Source organism: Cetorhinus maximus, chromosome 15 (genome assembly GCF_964194155.1).
Source record: "Cetorhinus maximus chromosome 15, sCetMax3.hap1.1, whole genome shotgun sequence".
NCBI lineage: Eukaryota > Metazoa > Chordata > Chondrichthyes > Lamniformes > Cetorhinidae > Cetorhinus > Cetorhinus maximus.
The window spans coordinates 83,787,031-83,814,651 of record NC_135893.1 but is presented as its reverse complement, the minus strand read 5'-3'; the positions used below and the strand labels follow the sequence as shown (position 1 = coordinate 83,814,651).

At 41.4% G+C, this 27,621-nt stretch overlaps 1 protein-coding gene across 6 annotated transcripts in view; it reads left to right on the top strand.

Annotated features, from left to right (window-relative positions):
- The window catches only part of crebbpb (CREB binding lysine acetyltransferase b), a 154,270-nt gene that overhangs the window by 79,028 nt on the left and 47,621 nt on the right, over positions 1 to 27,621 (top strand). For all 6 annotated transcript variants that reach the window (XM_078558784.1, XM_078558782.1, XM_078558783.1 and 3 more), the window contains 7 exons: positions 1,979 to 2,041; positions 5,979 to 6,103; positions 7,259 to 7,444; positions 9,366 to 9,785; positions 11,003 to 11,182; positions 12,096 to 12,282; positions 14,110 to 14,228. In XM_078558784.1, the coding sequence (XP_078414910.1) occupies positions 1,979 to 2,041; positions 5,979 to 6,103; positions 7,259 to 7,444; positions 9,366 to 9,785; positions 11,003 to 11,182; positions 12,096 to 12,282; positions 14,110 to 14,228 (1,280 nt within the window). The remainder of the gene's footprint in view (positions 1 to 1,978; positions 2,042 to 5,978; positions 6,104 to 7,258; positions 7,445 to 9,365; positions 9,786 to 11,002; positions 11,183 to 12,095; positions 12,283 to 14,109; positions 14,229 to 27,621) is intronic.

The window sequence follows — 27,621 nt, the reverse complement described above, 5'->3', positions numbered from 1 at the left end:
GTTCAGGGATGTATTTGCACTTGCTGGTGCCCCTTTGACCGCAATAACTCGTCCCAAGTGGATCTCTTATCTTTTTCCCCTTTCCATCCTAAGGGCAGTGCCGCACTCAACTGTGTGCTTCCAAGATACCAACAACTCATTGGCACCTCTGACGTTTTTTACTTAATAGCCTGAAAAGTGTTAGGCTACTCAACCACGAGGGCTATCACAGCCATTACGAGTCTTGCCCTTGCTTCATTTCCTACTGATTTTTTTTTCATTTGTTCATGAAATGTGGGCGTCACTGGCAAGGCCAGTATTAATTGCCCATCTCTAATTACCCTTAAAGCTGGTGCTGGATCGCTGCATCCTGTGGCGTAGTGCACCCACAGTGCTGTTAGGGAGGGAGATTCAGGATTTTGACCCAACAACAGTGAAGGAACAGCGATATAGTTCCAAGTCAGGAAGGTGTGTGGCTTGGAGGGAAACTTGCAGGTGGTGGTGTTCCCATGTGTATGCTGCCCTCATCCTAGGTGGTAGAGTTCACAGGTTTGGAAGGTGCTATCGAAGAAGCGATGACAAGTTGTTGCAGTGCATTTTGTGGATGGTGGACACTGCTGCCACTGTGCACCTGTGGAGAATAGGGTGCAGATCAAGCGGGCTGCTTTGTCTTGGGTGGTGACAAGCTTCTAGAGTGTTGTTGGAGCTGCACTTATCCAGTCAGGTGGAGAGTATTCCATCACACTCCTTACTTGTGACTTCTAGATGGTGTACTTCTTAGTTGAAGTAATTTGCTAGTAATAGCTGACTTCTCCCTTGTTCTAAGGGCAGGGTGATACATTTTTGAGAGCTTGCACCAAATATTTTTCTTGGGTTTAGAGTCTTAGATAAGCCAACCCTATGACCTTGAGTTATTTCTCCAAAATCTTTGTCATTGTATTGAGTCCCACTGGCCAAACAGAACTATTGTAATTGTGAATGTGAGTGATTTCTCTCAGCTTCCAATGGCAGTCTGGCAAATGGCTTCTAAAGGCAATATATATGGCATTACACAGTGGCTAAAGCTATAAAGTGCTAGAAATTGATTTGTTAACAGAGAACATCATTAAATATGAACAGTGGATTCAAAGTATAGTACAGACTATAAAAAAAGTTTCTCCTGCACTAGTACTCAACACAAAACAGTGTGAAAGTACAATCCCACTATCATCTGGCACATGGGGTCAATAAACCAAAACACCTTGAACTCAACATCTAACTTTGGGAAGATCTGAAGGAACTTACAAATGACTGTCTGCCAAACTGCTGTGCAAGATAATGAGCACATCTTTATGGAGCTTCAGTGTAAGTGATGTATACTTCCATTCCAGTATCATTTCTGAAGAATGTCCTCTGTTATTTAATGCATTTCCACCATTGTCCAGATAAATGAACAATGAAAGATGATTTAACTGATAGGCATCTTCACGTTTTTTGAATTGAGACATTCTTCACACCCTGGCCTCTCATCCTACTATCCCTTTTAGGGAAAGGACGTAAATTGCCCCTTTGAATCAGAAGGAGCTGGGATCCTTGAAGACAATGCAGTCGTGAGGATAATGTACTGCTGTAGACACAGCACTGAATATCAGACTTGGGGATCTCCCTGACAGATTTTGCCCACATAAGGAGGCACAACCTCCCTGTGTGAAATATGAACACCTTGCATATAGATAGTTTTATTAGGCTTTCACATATTTACAAACTGCCCTTGCATGGACTTAACTACATCTGTTGAATCACCCAAGGAATTATTCTGCAGAATTTCTCCCTTGTTCTTAAAAGTAATTGAGAAAAATCCCAAACTATTTGTCTACGCACAGATGCTATTTCTGGTTTTTAGCCAGTGCTTTCCATAAAATATTTTACTGTTTCTGGTAGATGTTTTATGTAAGCAATGCTTTTAGAATATATGGCTTTGGATATGTGTAATTCTGACAAAAGTTTTATTTTATTTTAGATGGACCCTTGTCTATGCCAAATGTGCCAAATCAGATCATAAATAGAATGCCAGGGTCTCAAGGCAAGTACATTTTTCATGGTTTTTCCTGTATAATAAATAGCAAAGTATTTTATGTGTTAAAATCAATGGGTCGCAATGTTCCATTTCATAATACTCTGAGAGCTCCTATGTCATGCTCTGTCTCTGGGAAAATACATTTTGAGTGCCAACATTTTCCTGCAGTACCTGTTGTACCTGTAGGCCTTCACAGTGTTAAAAATCTGTTCCATATTGTTCAACCCCAGAAAAATTTCAGTTCCACTGTGATTGGTTTCCTGTGATCCATGCTGGGATGCATCTTTTATGGGAAGGATTTATCTGATCATGGAGCCTCTATGCAGGAGACCCTTACTCAAGATTTGAGCCTAGATGGTATACTATCTTTGTGAAAGGACAACAAAGATGGTTGGAAGGGAATCTAGCGTTTGATATTTTGAGTTGAAATGCCTGCCTGCTGAATTTCCAATGGGTACAAAATCTTATGTGACCAACAAGCAATTAAATCTTAAGTTTCTACTAGTTGTTGGAAGATTGGGAACTTTTAAATGTAATTTTTTTACATTACAGTTTAAGATTTTACACACCTTGTGAAGTTAAAGGATCCCGTGTAAGTTAATATTTGGTTAGTATTTACTGACTGCAGTTTCTTTAAAATACCCAGCACTAACCACTCTTGGAGTTGATCTTTTTCACCTCCCATCTGTCCTCTCCTTTTAAAAGTTGTATGAGCTTAAGGTCAATGTCCATTGGATCGGTATTCCCTCCTTTCCCTATGATTAAAAATAACTTCTGTGCAGGGCACTATAGTATGAGCTGTGGCTCAGGTGAATAATTCTCTCACCTCTTAGTCACACGGCTGTGGTTTCAAATCCCATTTCAGAGACTTGAGCATAACGTCTGCACTGGTGGCCCAGTGCAGTACTTCGAGAGTGCTGCTTAGTCAGAGTGCCCTCTTTCAGATGAGACATTAAATATTATAGCCTGTCTGCTTTCTAAGGTGAATATCAAAAATCCCATGGTATTATATCAAAGAAGAGCAGGGGAATTACCCTGAAGGGCTCCTAGGTAGCAATGATCATAGCATGATTGAATTTTGCATACTGTTAGAAGGAAAGAGTGGCCTAAGACTAATGTTTTAAATTTAAATTACAGAGCTGGCTTAAATGATCTGGGAAATTAGGTTAAAGGACAGGTCAGCAGAAGTGCAGTGGCAGACATTTAAGATGTTTCATAACACTTAGCAAAGATATGTTCCAGTGAGAAAGAAGGACTCTAGGAAAGGATGCTCCATCTGTGGCTAATTAAGGAAGTTAAGGAGAGTATCAAATTAAAAGAAAAAGTGTACAATTCCACAAAGAGTAGTGGCAGGTCAGAAGATTGAATATAAAAAAACAGCAAAGAATGACCAAAAAAAGGGAGAAATTAGAGTGAGAGAAAGCTAGCAAGAAGTATAAAAACAGATAGTAAGAGTTTCTAAAGGTATTTAAAAAGGAAAAGAGCAACTAAAGTGAGCATTTGTCCTCTAGAGAGAGTCTGGGGAATTATTGTTGGAAAAAAAAGGAAATGGCAGATGAATTGAACAGATATTTTGTGTCTGTCTTCACTGTAGAAGACACAAATAACATCCCAGAAATAATTGAAAATCAAGAGGTGAAAGGGAGAGAGGAACTTAAAAACAATTACAATCTCTTGGGAAAGGGAACTGAGAAAATTATTAGAACTAAAGGCTGACATGTTCCTGGGTCCCAATGGACTTCATCCTAGGGTCTTACAGGAAGTGGCTGCTGAGATAGTAGATGCATTGGTTTTAATTTTCCAAAATTCCCTAGATTCTGGAAAGATCCCAACAGATTGGAAGATAGCAAATATAAACCTGTATTCAAGAAAGGAGGGAGAGAGTAAGGAAACTACAGGCCAACTAGCCTAACATTTGTTGTAGGAGAAATGCTGGAATCTGTTATAAAGGAGGTTATATAGAAGGCAGTTAGAAAATCTCAATGCAATCAGGCAGAGTCAGCATGATTTTGTGAAAGGGAAATCGTGTTTGATTAATTTATTAGTTCTTTGAGGAGCTAACAAGTAAATTGGATAAAGGGGAACCTGTAGATGTGATGTACTTGGATTTATTGCCCACCCCTAATTGCCCTTGAGAAGATGGTGATGAGCTGCGTTCTTGAACCGCTGCAGACCATCTGGTCACTATCGCATTGCTGTGCTTGGGAACTTGCAGTGTACAAATTGGCTGCCGCACTTCCTACATTACAACAATGACTACACTTCAATAAATGCTTCATTGGCTGTCAAGTTCTTTGAAATGTCCTGAGGTCATGAAAAGCACCATATATAAATGCAAACCTTTTTTCATTACGGATACAAAGTGAATCCTCCGAACACTACATGGCAAATTCTGTTGGTATTTCAGTGAGCTCTGCAACCACAGCACAGACATATTTGTTTATTTTATATTAACTGAGGGAAGCTCAGATCCACATTCAGTTCCCTAACCAGTTGATATTGCCAAGAACCCTATTTTTAAAGAGTGCTGTCATGAAACAAACTGGCTTTTATTTTTGAAAAAAAAAATTGGAGTTGCCCCAATAACTCAGAGTTTATCCAGTGACTTACTGTTATATAGGCTGTTAAGGTTCTAGGATTGATTCCTGGTCTGTGCTGAGTTAGCTTATCTCGGCCACGGCAATACTACAATTGGCCTCTGTGCCCTGGAGTTATTGAGAGGTAAAATAAGGTTCCTGCTCCTGACCACTATCCAGTGGTTCTCTGCTGGAAATGCCTTAAATGTCTTTCTTTCCTCTCCTCATTCTCCCTCAACAATAACAGCTTGTACTTAGAGTACCTTTAACATCGAAATGCTTTGGGAGGTTTTTTATGAGAGGTGCAAGGAAAGTAAAGATGAAGCAAAAATAGAGATTGGGAGGTATAACCAGAAGTTCCATTGAAGAGGGCCTTAAAAGGAGAGGAGGCGGAGGAGATTAGGGAAAGAATTTATATGTGGAGCTTGTTAATTGTATAACAATTTGGTATTAATTATATTCAAGTGGAGGGTATTAAATGGGGAGTCACCAGTTCTTATATGGAGTCATTATGGCACAGACGGAGGCCATTTGGCCCATCAAATATATATATAGGATCAAGCTGAAAGAGAACGGTACTGTTGGAGGTACACGGTGTGTAATCTCTGCAAACAAAAGGTAACAAGTGAAGAAAGACTTGACTTTGGTCAAGTCTTCACCCCCTTACTGTCCAAGTTTTGACGGGGCTGAGGAAGGTGAAGGCATAACCACCAAATGTGAGGTGAAAGAAGCAGAGATGAATAAGAGGCTAGAGTCAGGATGGGAAGGTTTGAGTTAAGCTACCAAAAGTTAGAGAACCATGGAAAGAGCTAACCACAAGGATGAGAATTCTAAATTTTGGGGAGCAGCAGACAATGTAGATCAGTGCGGACAGGCTTGGTAGGGAAGTAGAACAGTGTGGGGGAGGATATTAGAAGAGCTTTGGAGGCACTGAAGTCTATGAAGGGTAGGTCATAAGAGGCCAGCAAGGAAAACGCTGGAGTGAGCACACCTGGAGGTGACAAAGGCATGAAGGATGGTACCAGTGGCAGGTGGGCTGAGCTAGAGAAGAGTGGATTATCATTGGCCCTCAGCAAGAGTCAGGCACAAGGTAATGTGTGTGAGCACTTGAGTGAGGTACCAGAGAGTATCTAGCACCCATAGATACTACCACGGTCAATTGGGAGGGTAGAAATTGTTCACTGAGGAAACTAGTGGAATGAACCTGAATTCTGGATTTGGTGTGAGGTGGAAAGCATTAGCCTGGTACTGCGTGCATGGCAACAAAGAACCTCCCACCTTGCTCCAAAATCCATTGATGGGAAACTGAAAATTAAATTAATACAGCTCCATTTTAGCTAATGAGAAAGATGTGTTTGTTTTTTCAGGTATGAACCAGTTTGGTTCCATGTCATTGGGGAATGTGCAAATGCCGCAGGGACCCATGGGACCACGTGGAACACCTCCCATGAACCATACTGTACAGATGAGTAACATGGGATCTATTCCAACGGTAATTACTTTTTCGTTCCACCATTTCATTGCTGATGAGACTAGAGAATCACCATTACTTCAAACATATTTACTAATAAGGAAAAGACTATAGACCTTGATAATGCAATATGTGAGCCAAATTTACAAGAGACATTGCTCATTGTAGTGAAGCTTAAAAGTTAGGAAATTGTAAAACGTTCCAGTTCCTGCGTCATAGTAATCAAAGAAGCTTGGCACCTAATATATGGATTTAAGATTCCTGGCTACGTTGTTGTCTTTTCTACTTGGCATCCTCTGCAAACGGTTGGGGTATTCCAGACCAGTACCAATCCTGGAGTCAAAGTTCCTTCATTATTTAAGTATAGGCTGTGTCCTTCCTCTTGTAATGTGTGCTAACATTACAGCCTGCAACATTCAATCTCCATGTTTAAACTTACCATTAAAAGGTAACATTGGTGTACTTGTATAGCACTTTCACATTGAAGCATCTCAAAGTATATTGATGTGCAGGTAGATGTAACAACCACACTGAACCACCAGTGAATCAAAAACAGCTGTGAGGGGAGTGATCAGTCTTTTTTTTGAAGTGATGCTGGTTGAGGAAGGGAAAATAGTTGAAACCAGGATAAGGTGTTTCCCATTTAGCCGTTCTTCTTCCCCTAGGTTCTTTCTCTCTACCTCAGCCCATTTGCCACTGGCACTATTCTTCATGGCTTTGTCACCACCAAACCTGATTACTGCAATGCTCTCCTGGCTGACCTCTCATCATCCACCCTTCATGTTCTTTAGCTCATCCAAATTCTGCTACTGATATCTGCCACACGCTGTCCCATCTGCCCATCACCCTGTCCCCGCTGATCAATGTTGTCTACTCGCCAAATGCCTCAAATTAAAATTCTCATCCTGATAGAATTTATTATAATTATCTAAACTCCTGTTCTGTCGAATTTTGGTTTTCCTAATAAAAATGCTACATTTTGGAGAAGGTATTAGTGGTATAAGCTGGCATTCTTCATTATTGAGTTCTATCTCACCTAACCCATACCTTTTACATGACGGGGGTAGGGAGAGAAATATCCAGTTCTATTAGTCAAAGATACTATATAAATGCAATTTATGATGTCAGTTTGTATTTTTTCTATTATGCATTGTAACACTGTTTAATTTCTTCCAGATGGGAATGCCACCTTCCCGATTGCCACAGTCCCAGGGCATACTGGGAGTGCATGCCAACAACATTGGGCAGCCTCCCTCCCAGAGCCAGTTTCTGAATCAGAACCAGTTCCCTGCAGCCTCTGGTGGAATGAATGTGAACAATGTGGGCATATCTCAAACTGCAAATCAGCCTGGAATGAATCAGGTACACTTAGCATATTAATTCAGGTGTTGTTGGTGTGGCCTGAGGGGATGGCAGGAAGTGTAGTTCCCTTAGGTTTCCTTGTGTCATAACTTGTACTTGCAAATAAATGCAGTGCATTTAAAACTGCATTATCTTTTTGTAGAAACAGCCATGCTTTTGAAAGAGAATGGGGAAACCTCCTACTTTGTTTTATGTGCTCCTAATTAGGCAAATTAATGGATTAATTTTTAGCTAACTACTTAGGCCAATATCAAACCACTGGTACAGGACCTGGAGCCTTATGCAAGTGAAATGCTATGTGCTTGAGTTGTTTTTCCTTAAAATTTCGACAGAATGCTGCTATAAGTTACTTTTGCTTTTTGTTGGTGTCTTGTATGCAAAAGGAGCAGGAATGTTACAACACGAAAGTGATTCTGAGTCAGGACAAGGCAAATGCTTGAACAGAGGGTATTTATATGTGAAATAAAAATGCTGGTAATACTCATCAGATCTGGCAGCATCTTTAGAGAGAAACAGAGTTAACTTTACAGGCTGGTGACTTTTCATCAGAATATTTTTGAAGAACAGTCATTGACCTGAAACATTACTTTGTTACTTTCTCCACAGATGCTGCCAGACCTGCTGAATATTTCAGGCAGCTGCAATATTTTGCTTTTGTAGGATTCTAATATGGTTTGCTGGCTCAGAGCTACTAATTTCTCTGTTCCTTCCCCCATCCTTGACTGACATCGACTAATTCACTATCAGAAGCTAAAGCGTCAGAAGGTAGACAAAATAGAAGATGTGTACAGTTAAGCAGAATGTTTGGTCTGCTTCTTGCTATATTCCAGCTCCAACAAATGTTCATGTTTATTGCTGAAAAAAGATGCGATTCCGCAATTGGACAACATTTGCTAAATAACCCTCAATGTGCTAAGAATTACGCTGACAATCAATTTAAGATTGTCAGTCGGGCTCGCAATGTGGCACATTTCCGCGTACTGGGAGCTACATATATTAATACACAGGGCCCTATTCGTTGCAGACAGAAAGAACATGTACATACATTGTACCTGTTTCAGCTAAACAAAATAAGTGACAGCCATTCACTGACTCATTCCTCAGGGAATGCCTTGACCAATCAGGGCCAAGCTGCCTGGTTTAAGTTTTAACAACGCTTGGCAGTTAATTGTCAGTCACCATCAGTGGTGTATTCTCCATGGCAGTGCCACTTGCCAACCAATCAGCACTCTCTTCACTTACAGTATAAATTGTTGTTTTCCCCCTTATATCGGTATTCTTGTGAGTGTCCTGTTGAGTGCAAGATGAAAAGCTTAGACATGTCTCTTTTTTTAGCAATACTCAAGTTATGTACTACCAAACAACCATTCATGTTTAGATGAAACCCATGCATTTTGCAGTTTCCTTTAATTTGTGAGCTCAAAATAAGTTTAGAAAATGTACAACATCCGAAGAGGGTCTGAAGATTAAATTGGCAATAGTGCCCAGAAATGAGTTCTGTCCTCCCAGGATTAATTTATTTGAAGCTTTAGAACATGGTGATGTAGTTGCTAAGGTTGCCTGTTCCATATAGCATGAAACATGCATCCAAACTGGAGTGTCAGTATCCAATGTGGCTTTCATCCAGATTTTTTTCAGATGCTTTGAATTCATTGTTGAATTAACTATCTAAAATGGCTTGAATGCTGACAAGTGGTGTAGAATAAGCTTTTTATTCAACATGCTGGTGCTTAACTATTGCTGTTATGAAGCATCCTGACTCCATTATTGTGCCTTATGCATTTTTAAAATCTCTCCCATTTAAAACCTAGTTAATTGAACTATTTTAAACTTCTGAGTTATTACCATAAGTATGTACAGTGGCAACAAACCCAAATACTTAATGACTTAGTGAGATGTCTTGTACTTTTTTTTGGAGCAGACTCAGGCACCTGGCACTTCACTTCCTTTGAACAATTCCGTAAGCATGATAGGACTACCCAGTGCTCAGATGCATTGCCCACCGGTTTCTCAGCCAACTCTCCGGCAAACCCCTTCTCCTGCCTCTGTCTCAGCCCCTGTTGTCGCTACTGCTGCTGGAAGTATGCCATCTATTCAGCATCCAGCGCCATCCAACATCAGTTCTCCTCAACCAGCAACTTCCCAGTCTCAGGCCTCCACTCCAGCTTCCTCCTCAGGTCGAGCCTCGACACCAACTCCAGTGCGGAGCACAACCCCGAATCAGACTCCACCTCGGACCCAAACTCCAACACGGCCTCCAACTCCAGTACAATCGCAGCAGTCAGTACCAACACCGCAATCAATGCAACAAGCCACTGGGCCACCTCAGCCTGCCACTCCTGTAAGTTGTCTTAGAAACAAAAAAGGTTTTGTTTGAGCAATAGAAGCATGAGTTGTAGCCTCTGATAGTTGTTGAATCAATTTGTTTTTTCTTCCACCCTGGTAAATATTTAATCACAGTGTTCATAATGTTAGTGACTTGTTTCCCCAGTAACTTAAATGTTATCAAAAATATGGAGAGGTTATGCATGTTGCACATTGAACCCTGAAGTTTTCAATGTCCTTTTACAATTACAGACCTCACCTGTTAATCCATAATTTTTGGCTGACCTGGAAATGCTCCTTGTTTTCCCATGTCCAATAAAAGCAATGTATGAATGACACCTGATTGAGCTGTCAAAAAAAAGTTGCATTCAGCCCAGGGTGATATCAAGGTGCTTTTTTTGCTGAACAACACGTTCTGATGTGAAATTGAGTTTGACTAGCCTCAACTTGGTTCCTATGAATATGGACCCACATCATGAGACTGCTAATTCAGCACTATACTATCACATTGATTGGGTGTGCCCATGGGTTGGAAATTGTGACACTGGTGCATTGAAATCTAAACTTCCAAAAGTGCTTTTCTGAAGGTGAGGCAAAGCAGTAGGAGCATGACTTCGCTTTTTTTGGCATGTGTATTTGTTGGCTGTAGGTGCCCAGGTGCTGACCTCTTCTACCTGATGAGCATAAAAGATTAAGTTAATTTTCTAAATTGGCCTGGAAGGCAAAAGTAGAAATAGTTGCCTGCCTTTTGGGAAACTGCCTGGTAAAAGGCAATTTTTTTGTCCCACACTGATATTGGACCATTATAAAACCTGCCTCCCAAACACTTCTTGTGCCATTAGTATACCTGCTGTCACTCCTATTGATAACTTTCTAAAGTGTGTTTCCTGTGTGCAAAAGGATTAGATATAAAAACAATTGTGTGCAGTGTTAATTATGCCAGGATGTTAATTACATTTTGAATCATTGACATATTTATATCCTCTGCAGTACAATTGGGTGTCAAGCATCCTTAAATCTACACAACAATTTCATTTACATTTAAAATTAAATTTTGCCTCATTTTATTTTGTGTGCTGTACTTGGTACACTGTAAGTAGTTATTAACTATGATCTGCGTTGCACTCATTAACTCGTGTAACAAAGCTGGTGAGTTATAGTTACTTTCACAGTTGCTCATTGTGCTTATTTTTTTACAGTTGAATATTTTTATTTCTCTCCCAAATTTTAAAGCTCTCTCACTCTGCAGCAAGCGCAGATGGTAAAGTAGCTACCCCAGCCTCTGTGGCTAGTACAGACACAAACTCTCAGCAGCTCATAACTGAAGCACCACTGTCTGAAACCAAAACAGAGGTCAAAGTGGAAGAAATGGAATCAGAGGTACCGGAAACCCAGACGGAAGTCAAAATTGAGGTACCAAGACCAGCAGATTTCAACTTAACCTTTTTAAGTGTTGTAGTAGATATAACTTTATCTCTTGGTTAGTTGATGAAATATGGTGGTCCAAAAAGAGTTGGATATTTTCCCAAGTCAATTTCATCTTTTTTGTCTGTTAATTTTTGTTCAGAAAGGCAGTACAATCTGGGAACCAGTTTCAGTTGACCTGAGAAGTCCTTACTACCGTATCAAGAAATCTTACAGGCACTAAATTGGGCTCAGTACATGCAATATGGGCTACCAATGTGGTGTATTGATGTTTGGCCACCTATAAGTTCCACTTTTCTCTTATGTGTGCAGCAGTATCCTACCATTAGTGGGTTTATTTTCTCTGGCTTAAGCAGTTTTGGATTAGCCCCAGGCCTGTCTGAGGGAGCAAAGTGTTTGAAGTCAGAGGAATGCAGGGTATGGATTGGAACAGAGGTGGAGAAGATCACTTAGGTTCACTGCAGCACAGCAGTGCAAGGGTTGAAGACCCCAATGTTCAAGTTAGTTCACTGGGACACAGTGGCGTTTGGCAAGGATAAGTAATGACTCTGGCCACAGAGCAGCTGGAATTTAAGTTTGAGAGGCTGTTTAAGAAATTGATTCCTAATTGGTTTGGAAGATGCAGCAGTTGTTGAACTGATTAACCTGTTTACAGTGAATGCTGAACATCAAATACCAAGACGACAGACCTCCAAATTATATTTACTAGTGACTAGAGCAATCTTGCTAAAATCTTCAGATTGCCTTTTTGGGAGTGAAGTCCATTGTTACTGGCTCTTAAAAGAAAACTACAATGCAATTTATGAATGTTAGTGTAATTGATTGAAAGGTGCCAGTTAGACATGAGTGCTTGCATAGTTATTGCCTTGTAAAAATATCTGTGGTTTTCTTCTATCTGCAGAATGATGAAGTGTCTTCATGTGCACAGTTGAAGGAAGAGAGTAATGAGAGCCTTGAGACTAAGCAAGAGCCCATGGAGGAGGAGGAGGAGAAACCCGAGATCAAAACTGAGCCCAAAGAGGAGGAGGAGGCTGGCGCCAATGCATCTTCTCAGTCATCGGCATCACCACCTCAGTCACGCAGAAAGTGTAGGTGTTTATGGGTCAACAAAAAGAACTTATTCAAATACATCCTGCAGACAAGGACTTAAGGATATTATTTTGTTTGTGAGGAGATGGAGCATTCAGAAATACAATATGAAGGAATTCAGTGCAGTCCTCTACTGGTAAAATCGCTGCTTCACATTACCGTGGCATGGATGGGAAGTTTTACATTACGATTGTCACTGCATGTGAACTTGTGCATTTATGCTTTGTGAAGCTGTACATTGTTTTACAATATCTGAGCTTCATAGGTATTCATATTATAAATGGCAGTTACAGCCTAAGCCGAGTGTTTATTTAGATGATATTATCAAGGTGTTGATCACTCCTAATTTGATTCATAATGTTAAATGCTACTGCAACCTTTTCATTAGCACATAATTAACTACATTAGAGCAGCCATAAGACCATAAGAAATAGGAGGAGTAGGCCAATCAGCCTCTCAAGCCTGCCCCACCATTCAATAAGATTATGGCTGATCTGCCCCAAACTTCAACTCCTCTTTCGTGCCAGCTCCTCATAGCCCACAACTCCTCGATATTTCAAAAATCTATCTACCTCCTTTTTAAATACTTTGTGATCCAGCCTCCACAACTCTCTGGGGTACAAAATTCCAGACATTCACGACCCTTTGAGAGAAGAAATTCCTTCGCATCTCAGTTTTAAATGAGTGTCATCTTATTCTGTAACTATTCCCCCTAGTTTGAGATCCCCCCACTAGTGAAAACATCTTCTCAACATCTACCCTGTCAAACCCCTCAGAATCTTGTACATTTCAATAAGATCACTCCCCATTCTTCTAAACTCTAATGAATAAAGGTCTAACCTGTTTAGCTGTTCTTGATAAGTCAACCCCTTCATCCCTGGAATCAGCCTAGTGAATCTCTTTTGAACTGTCTCTAATGCCAGTGTATCCTTTCTTGAATACAGGGACCAAAACTGTACACAGTACTCCAGGTGCGGCTTCATCAACCCTATACAGTTGTAACAAGACTTATTTTTTTTAAACTGTATTCCTCTCCGCAGATGCTGTCAGACCTGCTGAGTTTTCCAGGTATTTTTGTTTTTGTTTCGGATTTCCAGCATCCACAGTTTTTTGCTATTATCTTACTTTTTTTAAACTCCACCCCCCTAGTAATACAGGCCAAAATTCCATTTGCCTTCTTAATTACTTGCTGCACCTGCATGCTTTTTGTGTTTCATGCACAAGAACACCCAGATCCCTCTGTGTTGCACATTTTTGGAATTTCCCTCCATTTAAGTAATAGCCTGCCTTTTGATTCTTCCTACCAAAGTGCGTGACCTCACATTTCCTACATTAAACTCCCATCTGCCAAGTTTTTGCCCACTCACTCAACTTATCTATATCCCCTTGTTGATTCCGTATGTCCTCATCACAACATGCCCTCCCACCTATTTTTGTATCATCAGCAAATTTGGATACATTACATTCTGCCCCCTCCCCTAAGTCATTAATATAGATATTAAATAATTAAGGCTCTAAGACCGATCCTTGTGGCACTCCACTAGTTACGTCTTTCCAACCTGAAAAAGACTCATTAATCCCGACTCTCTCTTCAGCGTGTTAACCAATCTTCCATCCATGCTGATACATTACCCCAATACCGTGAGCTCCCATCTTGTGCAATAAGCTTTTATGTGGCACCTTATCGAATGCCTTCTGGAAATCAAAATATACTACATCTACCAGTTCAATGTGCCATAATTTTGCTGGTTAGGCAGAGTGACTGTCTCTGGAAAAACGTACAGTTCTTTGGTAAGCTGATGTAACTTTCTGTTGTTTCCTGATAGTTTTCAAACCAGAGGAACTACGACAAGCTCTTATGCCCACACTTGAAGCATTGTACCGTCAAGACCCAGAATCATTGCCATTCCGGCAACCTGTGGATCCCTCACTTTTAGGAATTCCAGTAAGTACTTGTAGCTAAATACTATTGACTATGCTATTCAGTGCAACTGGAAAAGTAACTAAGAACAGTTTTCACTGAACGGAATTTAAACCGTATTTTGAGTTATTAAATCCTTTTTTGTAATAGTAATGGGTTTTCTGTAGCTGAACTTTACTGAAGTGTTAAAATAAGTAAACCTGTTGTGTTAGCCTGGCACAACTGGTCGCACACCCACCTTCAAATCCATAATCTAAGCTGACACTTAATGCAGTACTGAGGAAGCACTGCACTCCCAGCGGTGCTGTCTATCAGGTAAGACGATAAACTGAAGCCATACTTGCCAGCTCAGGTGGACAGGATTCCATGGTACTGATCAGATAAGAGCAGGACCCTGGCCAGCATGTGTCTCTCCAAAACCACACAAAATAGATTAATTGATCATTGACTAATTTGTTGGTTGTGAGCCTCACTTTATATAGATTGGCTGCTACATTTGCCCACTTAATGGGACCACAATTCAAAAGTGATTTATTCGTTTTAAAGAGCTTTGGAATGTTTTAAGGTGATAAGATGCTACATAAATGCAAGGTCAGCTTTTCCTCTTTTTTGACAAAAATGAAACCCTACTGGCCCAGCAACATCTAAAATCCTACAAAACAGAACTAAAGTGACTGCTTTTAGTCAAACTTCAACTTGGTGGCAACCAAACTTTATCACTTCATTCCTAGTGGATTCAGGCTAAAATAATTGGTAGGATGCACTGATAGCAATCTCTACTGACTTCTGCATAGTCCCTCAGTAGTTGTAAATGTTCTGCGAATTTCCTTATGGCACTGAATCCAGTTCAGAAGTTTAGTGTTTTGAGTAAGCCAAAAAATAGAGTTGTTTTGTACTCCACATCCCTCATCTGGAAGGAAGAGAGCATGCCAGGGGATCTCCAAGGTGCCGTAATTGTGACCATCTTCAAAAAAGGAGACCAGACCAACTGCGGTAACTATAGAGGGGCATCTCTGCTATCCACCACAGGAAAGGTCGTTGTAAGAGTCCTCCTCAACCACCTTCTCCCTCTGGTCGAAGAGATCCTACCAGAGTCACAATGTGGATTCTGTCCATCAAGAGGCACAGTGGACATGATCTTCACAGCAAAAATAATCCAAGAAAAATGCAGAGAGCAGCAGCAACCCCTATTCATGGAGTTCTTTGACCTCACAAAGACCTTTGACTCTATTAGTTGGGAGGGACCATGGAGCATCCTCCTCAAATTTGTCTGCCGCAGAAATTTGTCACCATCCTCTGCTGCACAATGACACGCAAGCCATAATCCTTACCAACAGATCGGCAACAGACCCAGTACGAGTGCAAACTGGGGGTCAAGCGAGGCTGTGTCATTGCACCGATGCTCTTTTCCATCCTCCTCACCACAACACTCCACCGCATCTCCATGAAGCTGGCTGCCAGAGTGGATCTATTCTACAGGATGGGAAACTATTCAGCCAACGATGCCTCCATTCCAGAATCTCTGTCATCAAATTGCAGTATGATGACGTGTTCGCGTATGTGCACACTTAGAGGCCGAGCTCCAAACTATCGTCAGCGCATTCACGGAGGCGAATGAAAGAATGGGCCTTAGGCTAAACATCTGGAAGATAAAGATGCTCTACCAGCCTGCTCCTACTGCGCAACGCTGCCCCCTGACTATCAAGATCCACAGCAAACCATTGGACAACATTGATCATTTCTCATACCTTTCGAGCCTCCTCTCAGCAAGGGCAGACATTGACGATGAAACATCAACATCACCTCCAGTGTGCCAGAGCAGCCTTCAGCTGTCTGGGGAAAAGAGTATTTAATGACAAAGACCTCAAACTCAGCACCAAGTTCATGTCTACAGGGCTGCAGTGCTACCTCCCCTTCTGTATGCATCAGAGACATGGACAATGTACAGCAGACACCTTAAACCATGGAAAAATATCACCAGCAATACCTCCACAAAATCATACAAATTCAATGGCAGGAAAGGCACTCTAATATCAGTGTCCTCTCTCAAGCCAACATCCCCAACATCGAGGCACTAGTTATGGTTAATTAGCTACGTTGGATGGACCACATTGTCCGCATGCATGACATAAGACTCCCAAAACAAGCTGTCTGAGCTTCTTCATGGCAGGCAGTTACCAGGAAGGCAGAGGAAACATTTCAGGGATGCCCTCAAAGCCTCCCTGAAAAACAACATTTCCGCCAATTTGTAGGAATCCCTTGCTCGAGACTGCCTAAACTGAAGAAGAAGCATCCGCAAAGATGCCAACCATGCCACCAGCAGGCCCAGGTGGAGGCCAAGTACAAACAGCGGAAGGAGAGACCAAAATCCGAGGAACCCACCCACCCATCCCACCTGTGGCAGAGTGTGCAGATCTAGCATTGGACTTCTTGGTCACCTCAGGACCCACCACCCTGGAGTGAAAGAAATTCACCCTCAGCCTCAAGGGACTGCCTAAGAAAAAGATGAAATGCACATCCCTTCTAAGACTACTGTGGCTGAGATGTAAAATTTCAATACGCCACGTTGCAGCATGGCAAATTGTACACAGAGATAGAATGTCAGTTCTTTGAAAAGCTGTTATATCCAGAGCAGTGATTGTGCAACATTTCATTATATAAATATATGTAACACGGAGGTAACTACTTCTGTATATAATTTTATTTGCCAATCCAATGGACATTGCATATGCTAACTAAATATATGAAGGTAGGGGGAAAAAATTCATCTGATTTTTTTTTCCCAAAGACGCTCTATAAATATGATGTTTCCTCACACATCTAACCTTAGCTGTTATACTTCCATCTAAGATATACTGGGTGCACTGTATAGTTGTATGTCTTTCCTGGTGAATGTATGTGACCATAGTTTACCCAATAGAATGTAGAGGTTTATGTTTCATTGTCCTTAAGTCTTAATAATTGAGGCTGCCTGGGTTTGGCAAAATACTAAATCAAACAGTGTCAGCTTAGTGTTCATGCTTTGTTCTGGAGGAAACTAGTGGTTTGCCTGAGAAAATGTAAAATCCTCCACTTTTTCTTACAGCCCAAATCAGTTTGATATCAGTAAATTGCAACTTCGTTAACCACACACCGCCTGTTCTGTGTATGGTTTGTAAATTGTAGTAGGTTTGTTGACCCAAGTGAGACTTGGTTCGGAATTTCTTATCTTCAACATCTTTACTTTTGTATAGCTAGTAAGATAACCTTGTTTGAATAACAAAATCAAATAGGCAGCTATGGACATAATGCTGATATTTGATAGATTACCCCTGAATCCAAATTACCAATAGCACATTAAAAGAAAACTCCCCTGGATTCCTTATAAAAACATATCTCTGACTATCCTGTTTCCTTCTATGTGTGATATATCAGTAGGATATTGCACAGTATCAATGTGTTAAGATATCTCCACTCATCAAGCTGACCAGATCAGTGGCTTATAGCCATCTGCAACTGGTAATATTTAACCAATTGTAGTGCATTGCTGCCTGACGAGACCATTTTAGGAAGAATAGACTTGCAACTTTTCCTATTTTAAAAGTATTGAGAACACAGCAACAATGGGTGAGCAAAATTGATTGTGTCTTTTCTCATCACCCTGAGATGTCATAGTTTCAGAGTGAATAAAACAACAAACCTCTCATGATAACCTTTTAGTTGTTCAAATATGTGACTCCATTCCTGTACCACTTTAACCTTCCAACTTGAAATAAAAATTGCCAAATTAACTGTCATGAGTTAGTTCCCCTTTACCCACACAAATGGACACATTTTAGTTCAATGTTATTCGTGAAACCAACAATCCTGATCACTAATGGAGATAAAAATAGAACTGGGCATGATGGAAATCTGATCTAAAAACTGGAAATGTATGACAGGTCTATCAGCACCTGAGAAGAGGAAAAAGGGTTAATGATTTAGATGGAAGATTTGTTAATCTGTCTTTCTCTTTTCAGATGCAGACAGATCTGTTGTATTTCTTCCATTTTCTGTTTCTTCGTTACACTGATCCATAACTTAGCACAGTATGTTATACACACACATTTTTAGCAGGTGGGTGAAAATTTGATGTTCCAGTCAAGGGACCTAAACTTAAAACTCAGTGCTTGATATTTTAAACCTGAAAGGCATGCCCTCCACTGATAAGAGTATGTTATAATAGGGTACCCTGCTAGATTGCTTTTAAGTATATTTTAAACATAATTATCCGTATGATACAGTGAAGCCCACTTTTAAACATAGGCAGAAATTTTAATGGGTAGTCACCTTACTACAGTAGCTCTAGGGATAAACATACAGCTTTTTTTGAGGAAAGGCTATTGAAACATGTTCAGTTTTGTAGTGCAGTTGTTAGATATTAAATAGCAATGAATTCTGCTTGCCTTTGCGCTACATGACAATAGGGATCAAAGTGATGGAGAGTTGATAAATGTGTTTGTACTTGAAATCAATTATGTATCAAGACAACCAAAACCGGCCAAGATTCCAATATTATGCTTGCAATAATAACTTCTTGTTTAAGATGGTGGAATAAGTTGAGACCTAAATCAGTGAGCATGAGTAACATGCAAACAAAAGGAATAGATTGTAATAAAAATTAAATATTTAATATTTAGCATGATGTTAACTGTAATCCTATCACAGTACATCATGGAATAAGAATCAGCTTCACTCATAGAAATCATGCCCCAGCTTAATTTGACACAGCCATTGCAAACTTTAGTCAGTTTGATGGTGCCTGGAGTCTGAGGTAGGGGATCAAGCCATCTAAGTTGAATATAAGCACCTTGAGGGATTTGTTTGAAAATATTTGCTTTTTAAATCGCTTAACAGAAAATTATTTAATCCTGCTTATTTAATCGTGACAATTGCCTGTAGGAGCTGAGGTGCGGTACCACACACACCTGCAGAAACAACAGGTTAGCTTTGACCTTGGCAAGGTAGTCCAAGGTCGCAACACATCACGTAGTAGATTTAATGCTACGCACATTTATGGATACAATCTTTACACCCATTTTAAAGCATTTAGTCTCTTAACAAACCTGTTGTCTCTGAGGGTCCCAGACCTTTGGTCTGCTCCTGCATACCCGTAGTGTTCATGACTCGCATTTTAAATCTAAATAAAGTTAACTATCAGGGTATAAAGGCAGAGTTGGCTAAAGTGAACTGGGAAACCAGATTAAAAGGTAGCACAGTAGAGTTGCAGTGGGAGGCTTTTAAGGAGATATTTAATAACGCTCAGAGAAGATTTATCCCAGTGAGAAAAAAAGGCTTTTTGAGAAGGACGCATCATCCATAGCTAAATAAGGAAGTTAAGGGTAGTATTAGATTGAAAGAAACACTGTACAAGTCTGCAAAGACTCGTGGTAGGACAAATGATTGGACAGATTTTAAGAACCAGCAAAGAATGACTTAAAAGATAACAAAGAGGCAAAAAGCAGAGTATGAGAGAAAGCTAGCTAGTGATATAAAAATAGATAGCAAAAGTTTCTACAAGTATTTGAATAGGAAAAGAGTGACTAAAGCTAGTGTTGGTCCTCTAGAGGGTGTGTTTGTGGAATTGATAATGGAAAACAAAGAAATGGTGAAGGCATTGAACAGGTATTTTGTGTCTGCCTTCACGGTAGAGGGCTTAGAAAACTTCCGAAAGGTTTTTGAAAATCGAGAGACTATAAGAGGGATGAACTTAATACAATCAGCATCACCAGGGAAAGGTTGCTAGGAAAAATATGAGACCTAAAAGCTGACAAATCCCCAGGACGGATGGCCTTTATCCTTGGGTCTTAAAAGAAGTGGCGGCACAGATAGCAGATGCATTGGTTATAATCTTATCAAATTCCTTAGATCCTGGAACAGTCCAGCAGATTAGCTATTTTCCAGTGTAACACCTTTATTCAAGAAAGGAGTGTGGCAGAAAGCTGGAAACTGTAGGTCAGTTAACCTAATATCTGTTATAAAGTGCTAGAATCCATTATTAAGGAGGTTATAGCAGGATACTTAGATAATCACAATTTGATCAGGCAGAGCCAACATGGCTTTGTGAAAGGGAAATCGTGTTTAACTAATCTGTTAGTTTTTTTGACATAGTAACATTCAAGGTGGACAAAGGGAAACTGGTAGGTGGTCAAACAGTTTAGGCTTATACCCATTGGAATTTAGAAGAATAAGAGGTGATCTTATTGAAATATATAAGGTCCTGAGGGGACTTTATAAGGTGGATACCTGGAGGATGTTTCCCCTTGTGGGGAGACTAAAGCTAGAAGACACAGTTTAAAAATAAGAGGTCTCCCTTTCAAGACAGAGATGAGGAGAAACTTTTTCTCCTAAAGCGTTGTTGGTGTGTGGAGTTCCCCAGAAAGTAGTGGAGGCTGGGTCTTTGAATTTATTTAAGGCAGAGTTAAGACAGATTTTAGTTAGGCAAGGGAATTGAGGGTTATGGGCGGGAAAGACACGAAATTGGAGCTGAGACCATAACCAGATCAGCCATGATCTTATTGAATTGTGGAGCAGGCACGAAAGGCTAAATGGCCTACTATTGCATCTATGTCCCTATGTTCTTAAATTTATCGGCCTGCCTTGTTCATATCAGACGGTCTGAAGCTTTCAAAGAGCAATAGTCAGACCAGATAGTTTCCATAGATGGTGAGAAAATAAAGGAACCGTTGTGTAAGCATATTGCTTATGTCATAGCTAAATTCAGCAATCTCAAGCTAATTTCTATTGGTTCAACTAGCTAAGCTTAATGATGACTACAAAAAAAATGCATTACCTGCTACTATTTGTTTACTCTTCTACTGTTCAGCAAATGTAGTTGACAATTAAAGCGTACATCTAGTTTAGTGTTCTGCCTCCTTAAGGTTAAACAAATAGCTGAAATCCCAAGGCATTCTATAAGTTTATCTAGATACAGAGGCAAATGAAAATGTTCTCTGGAACAAAAGGACTTGGGGCCCACCTAGGGAGTAGCCTAAAAGAGTCAAAATATTTTGAGTAAAAAATAATAAACCCAAAAACATGAAGGCGGCAAAAAGATGGCAGCTTGTGACTGAGTGCATAAGTGAGGGAGCTTTAAGGGTTGATCTCTCTCTAAAATCTAGTCAAGTTTGCTTTTAGTTTAACTGTAACAGTAAATTAGTCAGTGATAAACAAGGTCCCTGCCTAGAGGTACCTACAAGATAGTAAATTAAGTTACTAGTTTAGAACTGGTTTCCTAGCCAGCAGTGGTTGACACGTCCCACTGGAATCTGAGCTGGTAAAAATACAAGTGGTTTAGCGCACACTGAAAGCCGCAGGAAGGTGGCAACTCCAGCCTGAGTGCAGCAAGACTAATTGCTATAGAATTCAGTGCAGTGAGGGAGGAGGTGCTGTCCTGGCCTTCTACAAAAGTGAGTGATTCATAAGAGAGAGTCAGAGACAAGTGAGACCTGAGAATTGAAGCTCTGAGGCATTAATTAGATGTGCAGGTAGGTAAATGGTGCATTTTAAGTTTTTTTAAAATCTCTAAACTGGGACAGTAGTTTAAACCAATTCTGGGAAGATATAAGTTTCATATTAAATTTAAGCATAACTGAACTCCATAATATAATGTTGAGTGATGCTCTAAAACTTGAAACCTAATTAGTCAAATAAAAACAAAGTGAGGATGGCAGGACACGTGATGTGTTGCAGCTATAGCATGTGGGAGCTGGTGGATACTAGCGTGATCCACAGCAATCACATCAGTAATTGTTTACAGCTTGAGGAACTTTGGCTGCGAGTTGGAGTTGGAGCTGGAGTCTGAGCTGTGGACATTGAAATACATCAGGGAAGGGAAAGTTACTTGACACTTTGTCCTAGGAGACAATCACACCTCCTTAGGCTAAGCACTTCAGATTTGGTCTGTGGTCAGAGACAAGAGACAGATATGCAGATCCAGAAAGTAGCAATGGAGGAGCTTCAACCCTTGCAATTTTCCAACAGGCTCAAGGTTCTTGCAGGGACTAGAGAGAGGATGAGCAAACTGACCATGGCATTGTGGTGCAGGAGACCATTCAAGTGTGGGGGACAAAAAAAGGAATATAATTGTAGCAGGAGACAGTATAGTTAGAGGGATAGGCACTCTTTTTCCGCAATTGGGAGCATGAGCCTTGAAGGTTATGTGGTGAGAGTGAGGTGTGGTGAGGTGAGAGTGCCCTTGACATCAAGGCCGCATTTGACCAAATGTTGCATCAAGGAGCCTGAGCAAAACTGGAGTCGGTGGGAATTGGGGAGAACTCTCCGTTGGTTGGAGTCATACCTAACACAAAGGAAGATGGTTGTGGTAGTTAGAGGTCAGTCATCCCAGCTCCAGGACCACACTGCAGGAGTTCATCAAGGTAGTGTCCTCAGCCCAACTATCTTCAGCTGCTTCATCAATGACCTTCCTTCTGTCGTAAGGTCAGAAATGGGGATGTTCAGTGGTGATTGCACAATGCTCACCAATTGTGACTTCTCAGATACTGAAGCAGTCCATGTCCAAATGTAGCAAAACCTTGACAATACCCAGGTTTGGGCTGAGAAGTGGCAAGTAACATTCGTGCCACACAAATGCCAGGCAATGGCCACCTCCAAGAGAGAATTTAGCCATTGCCACATGACATTCAATGGCACTACCATCTCTGAATCCCCCACTATCAACATCCTGGGGGTTTCCATTGACCAGAAACTGAACTGGACTAGCCATATAAATGCTGCGCCTATGAGAGCAGGTCAGAGGCTAGGAATCCTGTGACGAGTAACTCACCTCCTGACTCCCCAAAGCCTGTCCTCCATCTACGAGGCACAAGTCAGGAGTGTGATGGAAGACTCCCCACTTGCTTGGATGAGTGCAGCTCCCACGACACTCAAGAAGCTTGACACCATCCAGGACAAAGCAGCCTGCTTGATTGGCACCACATCCAGAAACATTCACTCTCTCCACCACTGCCGCACAGTGGCAGCAGTGTGTACCATCTACAAGATGCACTGCAGGAATTCACCAAGGCTTCTTAGACAGCACCTTCCAAACTCATGACCACTACCATCTAGAGGGACAAGGGCAGCAGATAGGTGGGAACGCCCCCATCTGGAAGTTCCCCACCAAATCACTCACCGTCCTGACTTGGAAATATATTGCGATCCCTTCACTGTCATTGGGTCAAAATCCTGGAACTCCCTTCCTAACAACGCAGTGGGTGTACCGACACCACAGGGACTGCAGCAGTTCAAGAAGGCAGTTCACCACCACCTTCTCAAGGGCATTTAGGGATGGGCATTAAATGCTGGCCCAGCCAGCGAAGCCCATATCCCGTGAATGAATTTTTAAAAAATGTTGCCTGTCGGTGCTGGTATTAAGGACATCTCCTCAGAACTGGAGAGGAACTTGCGAGTGGAAGGAAAGGATCCAGTTGTCATGGTCCACATGGGTACCAACAACAGGACTAAGAAAGAGATTCTGCTGAGGGAGTATGAGCTGTAAGGACTAAATTAAAAAGTAGAACCACATTATATTTCATCTGCCATGTTCTTGCCCACTCACTAAGTCTGCCTGAATAATCTTTGGATTACTAACTGAGCCACGAGCAAATTGGCATAGGGTAAATAAGATCAGAGAGTTGAATGCATGACTCAAAGATTAATGTGGGAGAAATGGCTTTCGATTCATGGGACACTAGTACTGGGGAAAGAGGGAGCTGTACTGTTGGGACGGCCTTCACCTGAACCATGCTGGGGCCAGTGTACTGATGAATCATATAACTACAGCTGTAGAGAGTGCTTTAAATGAATAGTGGGGTGGGGGGAGGGTTCACATGAGGGGAGATTTGAAAAGTTAAAGAGAGGACAAGGCAGTAGATGCAAGGTAGCGATGCAGGTAATGATTACCAGTGTGTACCAGGAAGGGACAGAGCATATAAACATGAGTGCACCAGCAAAGTAAGGTCTGTAGGGAAAAATGTTAAAAAAGACAAAATTGAAGGCTTCTTATCTCAATGCACAGAGCTTTTGTAATGAGACAAAGCTAGGTGGGAACATGTATTGTGAGAAAGATGCAAAGCGGCTTCAAGGGGATTTGGGCAGACTTAGTGAGTGGGTAAGAACATGGCAGATGGAATATAATGTGGAAAAATGTGAGGTTATCCATTTTGGTAGGAGGAACAATATGCAGAGTATTTCTTAAATGGCGAGAGATTACAAAGTGTGGATGTACAAAGAGACTTGGGTGTCCTCATCAATAAGTCACTGAAAGTTAACATGCAGGTGCAGCAAGCAATTAGGAAGGCTGATGGTATGTTAGCCTTTATCATAGGATTTGAGTACAGGAATAGTGAAGTCTTGCTTCAGTTGTATAGAACCTTGGTTAGATTGCACCTGGAGTACTGTGTTTTGGTCCCCTTACCTTAGGGAGGATATTATTTCCATAGAGGGGGGTGCAGTGAAGGTTCACCAGACTTGTTCCCAGGACCTGTCCTATGAAGAGAAATTGGGGAAATTGGGCCTGTATTCTCTAGAGCTTTGAAGGCTGAGAGATGATCTCATCTTGAAACCTACAAAACACTTAAAGGGATAGACAGGGTAGATGCAGGTAAGATGGTTTCCTCTGATTGGGAGATCTAGAATCACAGTGCAGAAGAGGTCCTTCGGCCCATGGAGTCTGCACCGACACGTGAGAAACACCTAACCTACCTACCTAATCCCATTTACCAGCACTTGGCCCATAGCCTTGAATGTTATGATGTGCCAGGTGCTCATCCAGGTACTTTTTAAAGGATGTGAGGCAACCCGCCTCCACCACCCTCCCAGGCAGCGCATTCCAGACCGTCACCACCCTCTGGATAAAAAAGTTTTTCCTCACATCCCCCTAAACCTCCTGCTCCTCACCTTGAACTTATGTCTCCTGTGACTGACCCTTCAACTAAGGGGAAAAGCTGCTCCCTATCCACCCTGTCCATGCCCCTCATAATCTTGTACACATCGATCAGGTCGCCCCTCAGTCTTCTCTGCTCCAACAAAAACAACCCAAGTCAATCCAACCTCTCTTCATAACTTAAATGTTTCATCCCAGGCAACATCCTGGCGAATCTCCTCTGCACTCCCTCCAGTGTAATCACTTCCTTCCTATAATGTGGCGACCAGAACTGCACACAGTACTCCAGCTGTGGCTTCACCAAAGTTCTATACAACTCCAACATGACCTCCCTACTTTTGTAATCTATGCCTCGATTGATAAAGGCAAGTGTCCCATATGCCTTTTTCACCACCCCACTAACATGCCCCTCCGCCTTCAGAGATCTATGGACACACACGCCAAGGTCCCTTTGTTCCTCAGAACTTCCTAATGTCATGCCGTTCATTGAATACTTCCTTGTCAAATTACTCCTTCCAAAGTGTATCACCTCACACTTTTCAGGGTTAAATTCCATCTGCCACTTATCTGCCCATTTGACCATCCCGTCTCTATCTTCCTGTAGCCCAAGACACTCAACCTCACTGTTAACCACTCAGCCAATCTTTGTGTCATCCGCAAACTTACTAATGCTAACCCCCACGTAGTCATCTATGTCTTTTATATAAATGACAAATAATAGGGGACCCAGCACAGATCACTGTGGTACGCCACTGGACACTGGTTTCCAGTCACTAAAGCATCCTTCTGTCATCACCCTCTGTCTCCTACAACTAAGCCAATTTTGAATCCACCTTATCAAATTACCCTGTATCCCATGTGCATTTGCCTTCTTTATAAGTCTCCCATGTGGGACCTTGTCAAAGGCTTTGCTGAAATCCATATAAACTACATCAACTGCACTACCCTCATCTACACACCTGGTCACCGCCTCAAAAAATTCAATCAAATTTGTTAGACATGACCTCCCTCTGACAAAGCCATGCTGACTATCCCTGATCAAACCTTGCCTCTCCAAGTGGAGATATATTCTCTCCTTCAGAATTTTCCAATAGTTTCCCTACCACTGACATGAGACTCACTGGCCTGTAGTTCCCTGGCTTATCTCTGCAACCCTTCTTAAATAATGGAACCACATTAGCTGTTCTCCAGTCCTCTGGCACCTCCCCCGTGGCTAGAGAGGAATTAAAAATTTGGGTCAGAGCCCCTGCGATCTGCTCCCTTGCCTCCCTCAGCAGTCTGGGACACAAATCATCCGAACCTGGAGATTTGTCCACTTTTAAGCCTGCCAACACCTCCAATACCTTGTCACTCCCTATATCAATTTGCTTAAGAACATCGCAGTCTCTCTGCCCAAGTTCGATACCTTCATCCTAATTCTCTTGGGTGAAGACGGATGTGAAGTATTCATTCAACACTCTAGCGATGCCCTCTGGCTCCACCCATAGATTGCCTCCTTGGTCCCTTATGGGCCACACTCTTTCCCTGGTTATCCTCTTCCCATTGATATAGAACCAGGGGACATAGTTTCAAAATAAGGGAGAAGCCACTTAAGACAGAAATAATTTTTCATACTCAGAGGGTTGTGAATCTTTGGAATTCTCTACCCCTGAGGGCTGTGGAAGCCCAGCCATTGGGTATGTTTAAAGCAGAGATTGACAGATTTCTAAATAGCAATGATATAAAGGGATATGGGGATAGTGTGGGAGAAAGGCATTGAAGTGGACAATCAGCCATGATCGTATTGAATGGCTGAGCAGGCTCGATGGGCTGAATGGCCTACTCCTCTTATGTTCCTATGATAGCACAAATAGAAATAAATGAGTATGATATGATAGTCATAGAGACATGGTTGTAAAGTGACCACTGTTGGGACCTGAACATTCAAGAGCATTTAACATTTCAGAAGGGCAGGAAGAAAGGAAAAAAAGGTGAGATTCCTCTGTTAATCAAAGACAAGATCAGTACAGTAGTGAGAAATGATCTTGGTTTGGAAGATCAAAGTGTAGAATCAATTTGGGTGGGGATAAGAATTAACAAAGGAAAGAAACTGGGAGTGGTTTGTAGGCACCCTGACACTGTAGGACAGAGTATAAGCCAGGACTTGATGGGGGCTTGTAAAAAAGGTACTGCAATAATCATGGGTGATTTTAACTTTCATATATACTGCATGAATCAAATTTGCAAAGGTAGCCTGGAGGACGAGTTCATAAGAGTATTTGGGACAATTTCTTGGAACAACATGTCTTGGAACCAACCAGGGGAGCAGGCTATTTTAAACCTGGTAATGTGTAATGAGACAGGATTAATAAATTATCTCATGATAAAGGACCCTCTAGGTAAGAGTGATCATAACATGATAGAGTTTCACATTCAGCTTGAGAGTGGGAAATTTAGGTCTGAATCTATTGCCTTAAATAAAGACAGTTGCAAGGTTATGAAGACAGAGTTGGCTAAAGTGGCTGGGAAAATAGG